Raw genomic sequence first — 17389 nt, 5'->3', positions numbered from 1 at the left:
AGAGGATTTTGCTAATCTTCAGCTGGCCTTGGCAATGCCCTCCACAGCTCCTGGCCTTGCTCCAGGGCTTAAGCAAGAGCTGAGCAAACTAACTTCTCTTTAAACTTCAGCCTCAGACATGTTGATCCATCTTTAATGGAGCTGGAACTCTTTCTTCCCCCAGGGACAGGGTGGGGGATGCTGCAGTGGTAAGGACCACAGCTCTCCTAACCCTTTGGTGATGGTTAGCCTCACACAGCCCTGCTCGCTCGCGCGGGAGTGTCCTGGAACAGGACCAGGCAGGGGCTGTGCCCTCTCCCACCTGGCACTTGGTGTGAAAAGTGAGGTTCCCTTTGATAGAGGCCAAATCATTTAATGGCTGGGTTTAGTTCTGTGAAGAATCAACTTTCTGGTGGGAAAAGAAAATCCCTCTTGTGTCTGGGAAGAGCAGCATTTCCTGGGGGAGGTGGAAGAGAGAGGATTTAGCAATGCCGTGGTTATTAAGACCAGTGGGCTGCAGCTGTGTCACGGCACCAAAGCTAGAAGCCTTGAGGGCTGGCAGTGGTGCAGAGCTGGTGCTGGGTTTGCTGGGGCTGGGAGGACACAGTCTGGTGGGCAGACAGCACGCGGCAGAGGTAAGGGAGCCCAGCCCTGGGCACTGTTGTGGTGTTACTGGTCTTTGTGTGTGCAGCACAGCGTGCTGTGGGTAAAACCCCATCTCGCACGGAGATGAGGTGCTCATCAGTGGAGCTGCTGACACCGCGTGCAGGCAAAGCTAGTCTCGTCCATGCAAAGCATGTTGTGCACAGCCACAGCTATGTTCCACAGTGTTGTGTGTCCTCTGCATGCACAGGGGCAGGAACTTCGCTACGCAGGGTTCAGCACCTTGTTTTATTACAAAGATAGGCTTTTCCAAGAGTTTGCCACTTCCACTAAACAGCAGGTAAGGGCACTACACCCACAACATGTGCCAAAGTTTAAAAACATCTTACAAAGGGCTGAGGCGTTCAAGGCAACACTACAAACCCTCAAGCTTCTGCTCTGTTAAAGTTGTTCGTTTAAAATGGTTGTAGCAACTACCTTTTTTTTCTTTGGAAAAAATTAAATAATAAAGCAATAGGCCCCAATACATGGCCCAGTCACATCACCTGGAGGCAAACTATACTCACTATTGGCTCACTTGTATCCTTTCCTTGTAACAACATGGGGCTATTGCTCCATGGCCCTTTCCCCACCTCCAGCCAAGCTCAACGTTCTCTGCTACCTTGGTCCTTATCACCCTCGCCTTCCCTGTGCTGGGCCTGCCTGTGTATCTGGCAGCTATTCACAGTTTCTAAAAGAAAAAAAAATATTCAAGATTTTTTTTTTTTGTGAAATCACTTTTAAAATAAAATGTAGCCCAGCTACATTCTTAAGAGTTTCTATTCTGAAGCCACATCCTCAGCAAAGACATTGAAACCTCCACAGTGTATGTACTTTTTCTGTAGTTCTCATAAAAAAAAAGAACAACAACAACAAAAAAAACCCAACAAAAAAAACTATTATTCCCCTTTCCCTTCCCACTGTACCCCATGACCCCCCCCCCCCCTTAACATACTGGATAAAGTCTATAATTTGTTTTAAAATAGATATCTATATACACATACACAATTCTGATGTTCCAATTTCTGACAAATGTGGCATTACTGGAAATGATGGGATGGAGGCCACCTGTCCATGGCAGTAAGTCACCCAGGAGGAGTTTTTGGTGGACCTAAGTCATCTAATACCAGGTTGCATCCTTGCCAGCTGGATTAGTAACAGAGGCTCACCTTAGACCCTGCCTGGAGTGAGGTAGTAACTTCTATTTGGCAGTTTGAAAATGCAGTGATGACGGCTGGGTTTACTTTTCACGGGCAGGTTGCCTTTACCGACATGTGAATGTTGGCTTCAAGCATGTGGCATTAGCTGTGGTCCAGCTTCTGCAGTGGGGCCTGTGTGATGCTGGAGAAGACCAGAGTAGTCATGGCTGCCCTGGCTGTGGGAAAGACAAAGTTGTCTGCAGAAGGGAGAATAGCTACCAAGGTTGGACAGGGGTTTTGCCCCTGCGTGGCTGCCGCAGGGCAACAGTGAAGTTTCTAGGTCTTGGATGAGCTGTGTTTGTCTGCGCAGTGGGACCCTGCCCGCTGACCCCAGCGTTAGCGTGGGACGCATTCTACCTTTGTTTGCAGCTTGGGGTGCTGCAGCTGCTCTGCTGCCCTGCGTGAGTAAGCGCATTGTACTGCCAGGGCGATGGGGTCCAGTCCCTTTGCCTTTGTGGGCCAAAAAATAAAAAGACTGGACATGCAGCAAAACTGCACTCTCTTGGCTGCTCTTGAGTGACAACCATGGCGGGCTGGGTCCACAGTGAGCAGAACGAGCTGCTTTAGGAAGATACCTCAGTAGCACTGACCTTGGTTTCAGTGATGAGGACAGGGAGGTGCCGGAGCGTGTGGGGCAGAGGGGGGGACGGTGCTACCTGGTGTTTTGCCCTGTGCGTGGCTCAAGCCTGCTCTGCCAGAGAGCTGTCGGCAGGAGCTGAGCCCCGCTGGCACGAGTGGCGTGACCCGGGGCAGCGCCACAGACATGTGCGCAGCCACCACGGCGGGGAGACCCGAGTGTGAGGTGTGAGTCCTTCCCCTCACCCGCTATACTTGGTCCTCTGGGCAGAAGCCGTGCCTGTGACCAGCTGGCTGGAAGGTGTGTGGGGTATCTGCCTACCCACTGCACCTCCCGCTGGCTGTGCACGCAGAACGGGAGTCCGGGGAAGGGGGAACAGCCCCTCCACGCTGCCTGACACATAACATGCTCCCTCCGGCTCCATAACAGCTGCCGCTGTTAGGGGATGAAGTGCTTCAGGCTAAGGCACTGTGCCTTAGCTGCTGGGGAAGCAACTGCTTTGTCTCAGCCCTGAGTTCCCCATGTTGCCCAAGTCTCAGATGGAGGAGTGGTTATGTTTACACATACAGTACAAAAATTAAAAAAGGCACAAAAATACACAGAATGCAGCAGATAGTGAACAGCTGATAGGAGTCCCTGGTGTTGGAAAAACAAGGATGTCAGAGGGATGGTGTGGAAGGGAGCTCAGACGTTGCTCTGACGGCCTTTGCCATCTCTGCTCGTTACTCCCTGAGGCTACCCTTCTGCTTTGCATCTGGTGTTATGGCTTCTGCAGCCCCATCTCTTGTCCCAAGGAGCCACAGAGAGGGATGCAGGGAGCCGCTGACTGCTCAGGCGCTGATCAGAGGGAAGTGGTGAACTGAGCTTGCCACAAGTGTCATGTCTTTGTTTCTGGCTGGAAACAGCAAATAAATTATGGGTGTCACAGTGCAGACCAGAGGGTTTTTGAGCTGCTCAGAAAGGTGTCTTGTGGCTTCTTGTTTGGTGAGGGAGCCCTTCAGCCGCAGGCCAGGCCCACCCCACCACAAGACTGGTTTGGGAATGACCCTGGTGGAGGCGATACATGGTGTGTCCGTGGCTGAAGGCGGGTTCCCTACGGCACTGCGCTGTGGAGAAGGTCACTTCCAGCGCTGCAGTTGGCCTAGGCTTCGCTGCAGCACTCGTAGATGTTATCCTCCATGAGTGCAATCACTTGCTCAAACTTGTGCTGGAGCTGGGTGCGCTTTGTTGTGGGATTGGCGTCCAGGGCGGCCACGATCTGTGGGAGACATGGGCAGGTGGGTGGCTGAGGCAGTGTGGGTGCCCACATGCCAGCCCTGTCCAGCCTGAATCCCAGCTGGACCTTGGCTGGGGAGAGCATGCCCTGCGCGCTCACACACCTCGGTACCCTCCGGCTGTGCTGGGGTGCAGCTGGGTCCCTGGGCAGGGGGTGGGAGCGGAGGGGAATGCAACTGAAAACCATCACAGTAACAAAGCTCATGGTGCAGAGGCAGCCAGCAGCGCAGGGGGTCAGGTGCCAGCTGGGGCCACTGCCTCTGCTGAGGGCGGTGGGTGGCAAGTTATTTTGGGTCTGGACTGCATCAGCGTGCTCTGCCCTCCTGAAAGCACCTGTGGGTCTGCACAGCAGGCAGCTCCGCTTCTCTCTGGCCCAGCCCAGCACTATCAAGATCAGCCAGGCATAGCTGGCCTTCTCTTCCAAGAAGTCGTCAGCCAAGGGATAGGAGAGCAGGTGCACCTGTGCATGCACATATTACATACATGTCTGGGATTATGCAAAAAAACATCATCCATTTTCTGTGGGACCAGACACAGGCATCTGACTCCTGGGTTACAACATACTGCCTGCTATTCCCTCTGCAGCTGCGCTGGGGGCCGAGTGCGGCTGAATCCGCTTACCTGGGAGCGGTATCTCTTGGCGTATTTGTATATCTCAGCCATGGCAACGTTGGTGTTGAATTCATTCCGGTATTTCTTTATAAAAACAGAACAAAGAGGGGTGGAATATTAACGTGGTGCAGCAAGCAAATTCAAGCCCTATCAGCAGGCATTAACTAGATTAAAAGGTTTTGCTGGGGTGTTTTTGTTACTGTTGTGTTGATGCAGCTGGACTTTTGCCTTACTCCCTTAAGGAAGGTGCATTTGCTTACATCAGAAATGGTCTCACTCTTTTTAAAGCCAGCTTTAAGTGCCACACTTGGTAGCACTGCGGACCCCTCCTTGTTCAAGTTCAAGCCATTTCATAGGAGGGGGCAGCACAACAGCTGGGCAGAGGAATGCCGGCAGAAAAACCTGCTAGGTGGCCGAAGCTAAAACACTGTGGGAGACGGTTTGATTTTGAGGAAGCTGTGGCATATGGCTGGCAGGACTTGGATCCGGAGCGTGGCTGCCAGCTCCTGTAGCTGGTACCGGGGCCGGCATCCCGCGGGCTGGCTGCCAGGGCCGGCTGCCAGCAGGCTGCCTGGGACACGGGGCTGGCCCTGGCAGTTGGTGCCCGGGGGGCCAGCTGGCCGGGGGGAGCTGCGGGGCTGCACCGATCCTTTTCCAAACTTCCTGGCTTTTTGGCACTGATTTTTGCTTTCAACTCCCAGTGGTGCCAAAGCTAGTTTCGTTCAAGCGAACTCGTGGGTGTTTACTGCAGCTCCGGCAGTAATTGAAAAGTGCTTGAAATTAGGTCAGATGAAGTTTGTGTGTGGAAGTTTCAGGCAAAATAGCCTTTCTTGTTTGCTCCTTCCAGTATCTAAGCAGTAGCCAATTGCAGCCTAGCTGCGTTCCCTGCCGCTCCCAGGCTCCTGCTGTCAGCCGGAGTGGAGCAGGCTCAGTGCTCCTCGCCGCTGGCAGCACACTGAACCTGCGGACCCTGGCACGGGGGTGTGCACCGGCCGAGCCCTCCCCCCGCCCCCACCCCAGCAGCCTTACCCGGGACTCCTCCGCAAGGTGGGCGTTCATCTCCTGCTCGCTGAGTGGGGGCATGTCATGGATTTGCTTGTAGTATCGCTGCACTATCTTCCGATACTCTGGGATCTCCTTGGCATACAGTAGTTTATTGGTCGGGGAGTCCTAGAGTAAGGATGAGATACTGAAATTGGATGGCGTCACCATGTTGCTCCTGGCTGCAAACTTCTTATCCTGTTTGTCTGACCAATGTGCTAACCATCATATGCGGACGTCAGCTACAGCTGGGTTCAGAAGAACAGCTATGTCTTTGGTCCTGGGTTTACACAGGCAGGAGTGTGGTAGGACAGCACCGAGGCACAAGACACCTAATGACAGAGGTGCCTGCTTAGCCACATCAAGGTGCTGTGGGTGGGTATCGCTCAGCTGCGGACCCACAGCACCGTCCCTCCACCCTTCTTTCTACCGTGAGCTGAATGTTTGTTAGCCACAATGCCCGTGAAGGTGGTCTATGTGAATGTGTTTGAATTTGCAGCAAGGGCAGGCTAAAAAGCACAAGCAGGGTCAGGCGAGGTGGCTTGCTGCCAGGTGATGCTCTGCAGATGACTGTGGCATGGCTGTGTTAGATAAAACACTTGTGCTCTGTGTGTGTGGAAATCAGTAATAAGGGAAGGGCTTCTGCATGCGTTTACTTGGGTCTCTCAAGCAGCCAGCTTGATTTAAAGTGAAGAACAAAGCTCTCTTACAAGCTGAACTTTGTCAGTCAAAATGTTGGTCTTGGATTTTTCATGTAGCTTTGATTTATTTTGCATTGGCTAACCCAGCCTGCCCGGCTTATATTGAGTGCGTGTAAAGTAATTAACAAAAAAACTGAGTTCTCTTGATTAATGTCAGCTTGGACAAAGCAGTTTTAACCTCTCAGCCACAGGATCAGGTTGTACCAGTGAAGGCATAACCCTGCCTGCACTCCTTGCAAACACAAGTATGAATTATTTTAACCTCAAGGCAGTCCTGCCCTGCTGATACCATTACCCTGGGAATGAACCTGGCTGCCTGGCACAGTGTTGCATCCCGAAGGGAAACAGCCCCAGGCCTGGGGGCACAGAGGGGAGTAAGACCAAGCTCCCCAATGTTCTGACAGGTGGAGGGGGAGGGGGAGGACCTTCAGAGGAGACAAGCACGGCAGGGCTTTAGCTGTGGAGGCAGCATCTTCAGCTGCATTGGGCAGTAAATAAGGAAGCCTGGGGTAACTGCAATCTGCTGCTGCAATATGTAGCGTGGCTAATGCTGCAGGAAAAATGGGAAATGGGCACCAGGCTGTGGCACCAGATCCCACAGCAGTTTATTTTCAAACCCAATGACAAGGCATTACAGGAATATAGCCAAGTTACAAAGCCTGCTCACAACATATTTTTTTTTTCCTCTTGGAAAAAAAAACCACCATGCTGCCTCTCTTTTAAGTTAGTTTTTAATTGCGCTTGATTTGTCTGTATTATGAAGAGATGGGTACTGGCTTATTAACTGCTTGTGTGCTGTAGACGTACAGAGTCTGGGTCTGCTCTCACATTTGCAGTATCAAGAGCAACATGCTGAAACCAGTGGATGAATGTAGCCCGGAAAACATTCAGTGATATGCTGCGTGCATATGCAAGCTGATTTTTATGCTGAGGATTTATTCTTCCCATGTTACTCAACAATTCCTTCACTTATGCTATTGTATTCCTGAAAAATGTTTCCATCTGCTGTCTGACTCCAGCTGACCCCTCTTCCCCTCATCCACAGCTTGACAAGGACAAACTGTAGGTGTTTTGTAACACATGCAAAAAAAAAAAAAAAAAAAAGACCAAAACCCAAACAAACGAAAAATCAAGCACTCATTAGATCTTCCTCCAGTATTGATGTCTCCCAGTGAAGGCTTCCTGTTGCTCTCAGCCCGGGGGACATGGGGCAGCACCTGCCTCCTGCCTCTCTCTCCGTAGCGTCCCCTCTACATCACGCACTGTGCTGCTGCCAGCCTCTGGGGTGGGGGGCAGCAGGGGATGGTTTATAGCATTTCTTAATAAAACCTATTTATGTTGGGAAGTTTCAAATGTCAGCACTGCATTCAACCGAGCCACTGAGAGAACAGAAAACATGCGTGCTGGACGCCTTGCTGCCTGCCAGCCCTGTGGGACGGTGCACGGGAGCCCAACGGTGGGAAAGGAGACACGGCCCGTGCAGGCTTGCGTTGGCCCGGGGGAGGCTGAGCCTCCTGGTGCGCCGGGCCCCGACCCCGTGCCAGAGGTGGCCTCGTGTGATGGAGATGATGCCATGGGAGGGGCGCACCTGTGGCTGTGCTGGCACACCGGCGGCAGTGCCCTCCGAGTGCTGATGGACGGTGTCACCAGGCTGTCCCCTGGCAGGACCCGCACCTCCATGTGAGCTAAGCTGGTATGTGCTGACCGTGTTCATGGCTTGCCCAGGTGAGAGGCTGTGCAGAAGCCACTGACAGTGATGATTAAAGCTTCACCTGAAGCTAGGTCATTTTCCAGCCTGCCACTGGGGGTTTACATCATCCCTCTGCTGCTGTTATGGGACTGTTATGCTAATGCTGTCCCCTGCACCAGCCCTGACCGAAGGAGCTGGGCTCCCCTGTGACCACAGGGCAACTCATACAGCTGCTGGGTAACACCGAGCAGACAAGCCGGTGGCTGGCCCTCCCACCATCCTCTGAGTCTTCCGGGCTGGGGTCTTTGGCCACCTTGGCTGCAACTGCGTGTTCCCACTCCCTGACCGCTGCTTGTGACAGAGAGGGTGCAAATTTCAAGCTCAAGCCTGAATGAAGTGGTGGGAGAGGGAGGGGGAGAATGCCATCCTTGGAGACAGCCAAAACTCCATGGCATGAACCAGAGCAAGTGGCTGCCAGCAGCCCCTTCCCACCCAGCCTGGTCTCCGTCTGTGATGCCCGAGCAGGAGTGAGGTGTCCTCTCTGGACGATACCTTGCCCAGCTGCAGGTCGGACAGGGAGCAGGCATCAATGAAGGCCTGGGCTATCACAGAGAGACATGCATCGATGTGGTCTGTCTTGTCGATGTCAAAGACGAACTGGGGGTTCTTCAGGATGTTGACCCAAAACCTCAGAGGTAGGCTGTGGAGGAAACAAGCCAGGAATACTTTTGTACTCCAGAGGGAAATGGGAGGAAATGCAGGAAAGATGATGATAGAAAGTGAACAGTAGGGAGGAAAAACCTGAGGAGCCAGGTTCTGCTATTAAGCACACCCTGGTAGTGTACAGCCCTACTGCCTAGCTAGAGGGGCAGGCGCATGTCTTCATCCTAAAGAGACATTTCTTCAGGCTGAAGCACACGGCATGGGCAGGAGACTTCATGCACAGTCTTGCCTAGGCCAGTGTGTACCCTTGCTCTTTCAGCAGCTCCCCGAGCCAGCTGTGGTCCAGGACGGACAGTGGCAGGTTTGCCTGCATGGGGCTGCTGAATCAGGCTTCCCCACTTGCTGGCTTTTGTAGTGATGGTGTCAGCTCCTTCTTCTTCCCTGACAGCAACCATCATCTGGTTCTGATGGTAAGCCTGGTCCTATGAAATGCATTTCATGTGTCTTTTTTTCTGCTCTCTCATAATTTTATCCTCCAGTTATTTTTGCTGCTCATTTGGCCACAACACAGTTTCAGTATATCACTCGCCCTCCCTACCATCCCTCCTCAGCAGGTGAGGAGTCAAAGCTGCTGTAAGTCTTTGCTCTACTGGCAATTAAAGGTAATGAAAAGTAGGCAAATCTGTAGCTCAATGGCTGTGTCTGCAGGCCTCCTATCCCAGCCAAATTTGGTTTTTATTTTCACATATGGGGCTGGAAACAGTTACTGTTCCTGCAGCCTCAGAAGCACTGAGCCTCTTCTCACCACTCACCCGGAGCTCCCTGCTCTCCCCAGCTAAATCTTCTGGTCGTTCCCCGCCCTGCTCCATTCCCCCCTTCACTTTGGCTCCCCCCCTGCATTCCTGCTGCTCATCACGTCCCTCAGCACCACTCCTGGCTGGTCCCCAGTGCTGCGCTGCCTGCCAGCACGCTACTGTCACAGCACCAGCTCCTGGAGTCCTGCGAATACCCTGGAGCCTCAGCTTGGTTACAGAGATAAGTCGGGAAAAGTGCCCCCAAGGGCTGAAAAGCCAGAAAGTGAATGAAAAGGAGCCAAATATGCTGTTTTTAAAGTCTCCATGATGTTTTAAGACCTGACATGATATTGGACTCTATCTCAGATACCCAGTGCTTGGAGCTAACACTACTGCTGTCTCCCATTGTCCCATCCCTCTTCTGTTTCTCCTTTAGTTATTTATAGTAGTGTGCCAGTTTGTTCTGCCCTTTATCTGCCTGTGCCTCCTCTTCCAGCTCGCCATTCCTCTGAGCTCTGTGTTCAAAGCTTTCCAAGCCTGTGTTTGGCCTCATCTTTCACCATGCACTCTGCCACTCCTCCTGTTTTCCAAGTCCCTCTTCAACTTTTAGCAATCTAATGATTAGTCCAAGACACCAAGGCTTTGGCAGCTGCTGCTCTGGGGGGATGGATGGAAAGAAGGAAAGAAAGAAGCAATTTCCCCTTCCAAACCTGTTAGTCTTCCAGATGTGCATGGTGTCAGGGTCTGTGATCCCTCTTTTCTCTGCTTGCTCCTCTAGGAAGTCAAAGAAATACTTCACAGCCACAGGTGGCTTATCATCTCGGATACTGAGAATGGCTTTGAACAAGTCGTCCAGGAACTTCTGCAGCGTGCCCTGCAGGACAAGTGCACACAATGACGGAAAACTGGGGAAAGCAGCAGCACCCAAGCCCAGGAAAACAGTGTGAGGGGCTGCCACTGCTGTGCACAAGGGGAAGGAAGTCTTTGCTGCCAGTTGGGATAAATCAGAAGAGAAAGGGGATGCTGAAGCAGGGAGGGAAAGGTTTGTTTGTGCATAGCGATATAATTAGCTTGCATTTGGGTTTAGTTTCTTTTGGCATTGAGATTTTCTTTCTTGCTGCTAGGATCTCACATCTGTGATTGTTCTGCACAGTAAATACAAAGAAGACTAGAGACTGTTGGCCATTCTTGTGATCTCTGCTCCAGTGAGGCATCATGCTGGGATTAAAGATGGGCTGGGAGCCCAACTGCTGTAGCTGAGCACTTGCAGAGTGGGTAAGTTCAAATCTGAATTAAGATCACACAGATATTCCCCCTGCTCCCAGAGCTGAGCATCTCCATCTGCCTTCCCAGTAGGATCTCTCACTGGGGAGACAGGTTCAGGTCTAAACTGTGCCTCACACACTGAGGTGGTCAGCATCCCTTCCATGTGCACAGACCCCAGCCCAGCCTGAGGAGATTGTGTAGGGCTTCACGCAGCATTGCTGCTGCTCCGAGGGTGAGCCGGACAGCTGGAGGGAACCCAAGGAGCTGGTGGTGCCTAGCAGCCTCGCTAAATGTGCTCCAGCCGTCCAGGATGGAACTGTCCCACTGCCTCTCAAGAGCGACTGGCCCTGCAGCGCTCCTTCCCTGGAGTAGGCTTCTCGCTACAGACCACAGACAACCCCCCCTGCTGCGAACGAGGCATCCCATCCCCTACCTTTGTGGAGAGCAGTCTGGTCAGGTAGATCTCCGGTAGGACTTTCTTCCGATGGCTCTGTCTGTGGGACTTTTTATGTTCAACGGATTCATCAGTTGGGAGAACCTGGTCCGATATATAACACGGTCAGAGCGCTCCTCTCTGGAAGTGTCACACTGAATTTTCCTTTAAGTATAGAATTTCAACTACATATAAAATTCAATTAAAAAGCAGTTACTGTGTCATAAACACACCCTTATATGGCTTTAAAAAAGTGATTCATAATAGTCAGGTTTTCTGACATTTGTTTCTCTTGTGCTCTTTATTGCCTCTCTCAAGCTAGACAAAGAAAATTAAACAATCAATCTCACTTTGCATGTCAGGCTGTTCGCCTTCCTGGTCTCTGTGCACTACTGCTGTGGGGCTGCAGTTTAGGCTCCTGGAAGCAATGCACAAGGCTTCCACGGAAACCAGCTTTTCTTAGATTTGGAAAAAGTGCAAGAACGATCAGCCAATATTCCTACCCTGGCCTTTTTAAAAACAAAAATAAATATTCCCCTGGTCAGGCCAGTTAACTACTGCTCTATAATGACCTAGCAAGCCATTTAAGTTCATCTTGGCATTGTTTTGCACGTGCACATTTGGTTTCCCATCCCCTCTCCCTCCTTGCTCTGTATTGTGTGCATGTACTCTATTTGAGCACAGAGCCTGCAGCCAAGAAAAAAAATAATCAGGCTATAAAATAGTTATGTCCATAAGACATTTTTTCATAACAGATTTTCACAGCATTTAGCACTTTGTACCTCCAGCGTGGTGCACAAGCAGGAACTTACAAAACCCCCCAGCTTTGGGAAGCAGAAGACGGCATGCTGGAGCTCCCAGTAGGTGACTTGACCAAGGCTGCGCAGGGTACTACCGGCAGCATTGCACCGTGCTCTGACTGTGCTCCTGAACTCTCTCTGGCTGCTGACAGCTAGATCAGGCACAACAATGACTTTGCTATCCTGGTAATTTTTTATTATGTTCCACAGTACTAAAGCTTGTCTACAGATAACCCTTCTGCGCCTCTCTGAGCCCCTCTGAAGAAAACTAACGAGCCCTAATCCAGCTTGTTCATCACGCCTGACATTCCAGCCCATGGAGATGAATTAAGTTAATATCAGCAAGGCTGGGACGATTTTCTCTTTTATCACATACACTGAAAAAACAGGACCCACAGACTTAAATGCAGGAGGAAAGAGGGATCACCGTGTGCAGCCAGCCTGGCTGGTCACCTCATTGCTCCCAGCACTTTCCAGGCTCTCCTCAACAGCCAGGCTGGCAGCAGAGGACAACCTGGAGCCCTGCCTGGCGGAGGGCTCACCACAGCCCAGGGCCCACCCCAGTGTGACAGGGACCAGCTGCTGCAGGGGATGAAACAGCCTGTTCGGCACCCATTTGCAGGGATGAAAGCAAACAGACAGCCATTGTAAAGGTGAAATACGTCAAAATACATGTGAGGTTAGATGGGTGCCCTTCCACTGCTGCAAGGAGCCCTGCCTCCAGCATCCTGCTGGCACCCTGGGCTGGACTGTGTCGCCTGCCCATGCTCTGCCAGCAGCCTCACTGTCCTGGCAGCAGGAGAGGTCTGGGAGCGCAGTAGCTGCTGTGACCCGTCCCTTCGTGTGTTGGTGCCATGCTTCAGAGCAGGTGTCCTGGAGCAATGGCTCTGCTCCCCTGGGAGGGCGGAGCGACCCCCGGCCCCCTGCCACCAGCCTCTGCAGCCAGGAGCAGGATGCTTACCAAGTGGAAGTACTTCTCGGTGTCCAAATCTTTCACTGTGAAGAAGAAGAGACACAGTGGCTCAGTCGGGGGACTCAAACTGAAACCTGCTTCCACAGACACCCTCTGTGCCTTTGCCTTCCACAGGAACTCCAACACTGAGCTGGCATTCCCATCCCACGTGGCCTCAGCATTTTTCTTTGGTTTGGGGTTGTTTATTGCCTTCTGGGGCACATGGCAAGTACCTCAGATAGTACTTTAAGGAGCAGTTGTGGTCTCCCAAAGGGTGTTTTAAGAGGGACCCAAGAGGGCAGAAGAGCAAGATCAGCACACTGGGTGCTGGCTGTGGTTCAGGCAATGCCACCATGCACCGCAGTCATTAACGTGCTAAGTGCCTCCACTTCGCCTGCCTGTCTTGCTGTCGGTCCTGGGATGGCCACCACCTGCACGGCAGGACTCCGACCTGCCGTCCCTGCTGGGCGCACGGGCGTGTTGCTCAGCTGTAGCAAGGGGGAACGCCGTGGGAAGGAGGGAGCTGCGTCTCCTGCAGCTCTACAGCTCTCTCTGCCCCAAATGTATGCCACAGTGTGGGCAAAGGGGTCTGCAGGAGAGCAGTGGAGACCCTGCAGGACCCGGAGGGCTTCCTGGGCACATCCCGGGCTGCTGGCCAGTCAGCTTGCTCGGCCATGCCAGTCTTGCTCCGTGCACAGCATCTTCCCTGGCACAATGGTGGCCCGACCGATGCCCAGCTCTGCACAATGCACCGTGATGAAAGTGTGCTCTGCGAGTGCTGACAACACCGGAGCCAGCCCTGCCCGGGCTACCACCACACCCCAACGTCCAGACAAGGCTGTTGGCAGCCGGCTCTCAGCATCCCTGGCTGGAGACACCCCTCTAAAAACAAAAGTGTTTCTGCCTGGTCACCCGCAACAGGGGAAGTGAGACATTACCTCTGCTCAGCGTGGTGTCTTTCTTGTCTGACAAACTCATGGCCAGTGATGCTCCTTCAGGGATCTGCAGAGGAAGGGAAGAGCAGACTTCGATGACGGGGGCTGTAATGGTGCCTCCTGCAGATCCACAGATCCCGGAGATCCCGGGAGCTGGGAGACGCTGGTGCAGTCGCTGCTCTGCCACGAACATTCTCTGCACCTCCCATGTCCCTGCTCCCCACCTTGGAAATGGGCAGCAATGGCACTGCCCTATGTGGAATGGGTTTCTTAAATGCAAATACAAGATAGTGAGGTTCTCAGATCTGAAGAGAATCAGGAGAATACGTGTATCCAAGATATATTTCTGGATGTTGGCACCAGGTAATTCCAAGAGGAAAGAGTGTATGCTGTGCAGATGTTGTTTTGCTTTTCCCCAGAAGGGGAGAAGGAACCCAGCTGCAGCCCAGACCCCTGGGGCTGGTACTACCTCTCTGTCCTGAGGGGCACCGTGCCTGCAGTGGCGCTCCGCAGCACGGTTGTTACCCAAATAATACTACTAATAAATATTCAGCTCCGGTTTTGATTTTCCATGCAGTGTTACAGAGCAGTGAGGATTATGCTTCCAGGCATACTGGAGAATATGGAAATTACCTAAGAATTTCCGGTTTCATTTAATTTCAAAAGGAAAAATGAGCAAGAAAACAGTCTGATTCACCACATTTCCCCCCACTTTTGGCCCCTGCTCCTCCATGGCATCCCTAGCCCCTGCTCTCAGGGCAGGCAGTGACAATTGCACCAGTGATTTCAGCAGGAGCATGGATCAAGAGCAGAGTGATATTAATCAGCCAAGCTGGTGGCCGTTGGGAATAGGAGCTTTTTTCCCTTCCGCTTTCTGTTGTCAGTAATAACTTGTTTTGCATGAAGAGTGTTTAATTAGTTTCAGTGTGTTGCAATATTAACGAGCTTCTCACCAGGGCAGATGTCTATTCCCTGGAAGCTCTTGCGGAGCTATGGCAACCTCCCTGTTCGTTCCCGATGATCCTGTTTTTGGAGGGGGAACTGCAGGTTGCCCCTGAGGCCAGGCAGGCTCTGAGGAAGCAAAGCTTTCCTGCAGTGCTGGCAGGTTTACCTTGTAATGTGCTAATGTGTTGAGTTTCTTCCTGCCGTCCTCCACCACTGAGGTGTCATCGAGGTCCCGGAGGATGTAGCTGTCGGTGCTGGTGGCGAACCACTCTGAACACAGAGGAGGGAGAAGTGAGGCACCAGCCTGAAGGAGGCACGTGCAGCAGGGCTGGGGGCTCTGGGCACCAGGTGCACAGCGCTCAGGGGCTGCACAGCCCCACTGCTAAGGCCTCTGGGGTTCTGTGAAACCACAGCAGATGTTCAGCAGTGGCCTCCACGGTTAGCCCCTGGAGTGGATATTTCCAGACCAGAGCGGACCTGGATGGACCTGGGAGAGGTGACTAAGGCTGTGCTCAGAGAGGCGAGGAAGAGCACGCCTCCCCCTTCCCCTCTCCCTGTCTCACCCCTGGGGACCGTGTGGGACCTGCCATGTGGAGCACCAGGCAGGTGAGATGCTGCATGCCTGCACATGGCCACCGAAGGCTGGTGGCAGCTCCCGCAGGGCAGAGCTGGCCACGAGCCTGTGAGCTGGGGACATGCCACACACACCAGCTGGGAGGAGCAGGGCCCTGCCACGGCTCCAGCCTGGGGCATTCCTTGGAGACCCTCTGGCACTGAGGACATTCACCTTGTGACCGTGGCCAGCTGGGGCATGTCTCCACAGCCCACTGCATAGCACGGAGGCACCACAAGCAGCATGGGTTTCTCTCACCAGCACTGGGCTTGGGTCCTTCTTCAATTTTGGGAGAAGGAGTTGGCCACTGGGTAGACAAATGACAGACCTGAATCTATGGCCGGACAAGAGTCCATGGGCTCAATTCTAGCTGCATATGGAGAGACATGTACTAACTAGCCATTCACAGGCCCAGGGGGGTTTTGGAGGGTAGCCCTTCTGGAGCTAAGACTATAGGCTTTAAAGGGTGCAAGTCCAAGCATCCCTCTGCTGCACTTGGGCTTTCCTAAAGCTCCTTTGCAGTTACATACCCAGTTATTCCTGCCCACCAGCATCTGGTCCCATTGCTCATTCCCGAAGACCATCCTCAGGAAAAGGCTGCCCTGACATCTGTTCTCTCACCAGTGCCACCTCCCCCACAGTCCTTTGACAGACACCAAGAGCTACCATGCACCATCGAGTGCTTCATCTGATTTTAAGGACTGGCTGGTCCAATGCATCTGGTCCTTACCGAGGTCAACGTCTTCCACCCTTGGCCACTGGGAGTAGGGGACGTTCTTGCAGAAGGCCTCCAAAATCTTCTCCTTCACTTGGCTGAGTGTGTCTGTGTCCATGGCCCTGACGCTCAGGGAATCCATCCCACAGCCTTGGAAGGAGACGTTGAGGTTCTGCAGGCAGAGGCTGTGTTAGGGGTGACCTGCCCATTTCTGCGGGCTCCTGAGGACACATGGAGGCTGCAGCACCTGTCCAGCTCTCCCTGGAGTGCCCTGGGCTCCGTGCTGCTGGAAGCAGGCTGAAATGTGGTCATCTAGGCTTTACCACAAGTGAGAGGTACTGATTTATAGCCGCCTGGAGGCTGAAGACATGTTTGTTGATGGAGCCAGGAGGACACAGGGAGCGACGCTGTAACCTCCTCGCATGCTGCCTTGCTAATGGGCCTTAGCCCTGACACGCAGAGACCACCTCGGGGTGGGAGGAAAGGTCAGCCCCCATGACTAGTCATGTCCTCAGCTTCTTGGCTCCGACCGGTGACTAATAGGACCGCCAAGGCTCATTGCTCAGCCTCTCCCTGATGCAATGGGCTGAGGTCCTTTGTTTAAACAAGCTTTAAGCATGCTGCAGGCTAGGTCTGCTGCAGTGCTGGAGCCCGCCACCAGCACCACCCAATAACCTGCTGGAGAACCTATGGAGCAGTGGGCCAAGCAGCTGTGAGGGGCTGCAGGCTTCCACAAGCACCAGCTCGGACCTCAGGCATGCACAGCCACTGCCACAGTCGCAGCAGAAAGCTGCAGGGCAACAAGAGCGACTCATAAAAAAAAAATCCTCTCCTCTTTTGGGATCAGCCACCACACCAGTCAAGCAAGGAGAGGCAGAGCCCAAGAGCCTCTTCCTCTTGCAAGCCATGCAGACCCAAACACTAGCACGGCGTCTCCCTCCTGCCCAGGGGCTTCGCTCTGGGACAGCCTCAGCTCTGCCTCTGCTTATGCCCTCTGCTCCCTGGTGTGCCCAAACCTGAGAGCAACGCTGCGCCTTTGTTTAGTGGTGAATGCAACCCTGAAGCCATCTCACTGCCTGACTGGCAAGCCCAGGGCGGGAAGCTGCAGGTGCCAGGAGCATTGCTTGGGCATAAGCACAGCTGCCTCTTAGGACAACACTTGGTACACGTGAGTTATGGCTGGGATTTTCACAGCCTAGAGGTTCCTTTACAAACACTGCTTTTCAGTATCAGGATACAGAGACAGCATCCTTGGCCATGAATGCTGTGAATACATAGGTGAAGTCCCAGTTTTCCCCATAGCATTAAATGAAGATGTTATGTATACTATGCAGGTGCTCTTCAAAGCAGAAGTTCAGTTACCAGCAATGTGGGGGACTGCGGTGAGCAGCCTGCAGTTGCTCTCCTCCCTCTGACATGCTCTGTTCATACTATTCTTTTTCTGCAAAGTAGGAAGCAGCCCTGCTTCCCCTGCTCAGACTTATGAAGTTACCATTTCTGGCGGCTAATACTTTGCGCCCTGCTGCTCACCCTTCTCGGTCTGCATTGTAAATTTAC

General features: G+C 52.9%; 1 protein-coding gene across 1 annotated transcript in view; it reads right to left on the bottom strand.

The window, feature by feature from the left end:
• Positions 1 to 856: 856 nt before the first annotated feature.
• PLXND1 (plexin D1) overlaps positions 857 to 17389 on the bottom strand; it is an 83700-nt gene continuing 67167 nt past the window's right edge. The window contains exons 27-36 of the mRNA XM_040589797.1: positions 15848 to 16004; positions 14671 to 14774; positions 13563 to 13626; positions 12634 to 12668; positions 10873 to 10977; positions 9884 to 10047; positions 8269 to 8416; positions 5314 to 5454; positions 4294 to 4368; positions 857 to 3655 (exon numbers count right to left, since the gene is read on the bottom strand). Of these exons, the coding sequence (XP_040445731.1) occupies positions 3539 to 3655; positions 4294 to 4368; positions 5314 to 5454; positions 8269 to 8416; positions 9884 to 10047; positions 10873 to 10977; positions 12634 to 12668; positions 13563 to 13626; positions 14671 to 14774; positions 15848 to 16004 (1110 nt within the window). The 3' untranslated portion in view covers positions 857 to 3538. The remainder of the gene's footprint in view (positions 3656 to 4293; positions 4369 to 5313; positions 5455 to 8268; positions 8417 to 9883; positions 10048 to 10872; positions 10978 to 12633; positions 12669 to 13562; positions 13627 to 14670; positions 14775 to 15847; positions 16005 to 17389) is intronic.

This window comes from Falco naumanni, chromosome 4, assembly GCF_017639655.2.
Source record: "Falco naumanni isolate bFalNau1 chromosome 4, bFalNau1.pat, whole genome shotgun sequence".
Lineage (NCBI taxonomy): Eukaryota > Metazoa > Chordata > Aves > Falconiformes > Falconidae > Falco > Falco naumanni.
The sequence above is the reverse complement of the archived record's forward strand: the minus strand, read 5'-3'. Positions and strand labels throughout refer to the sequence as shown.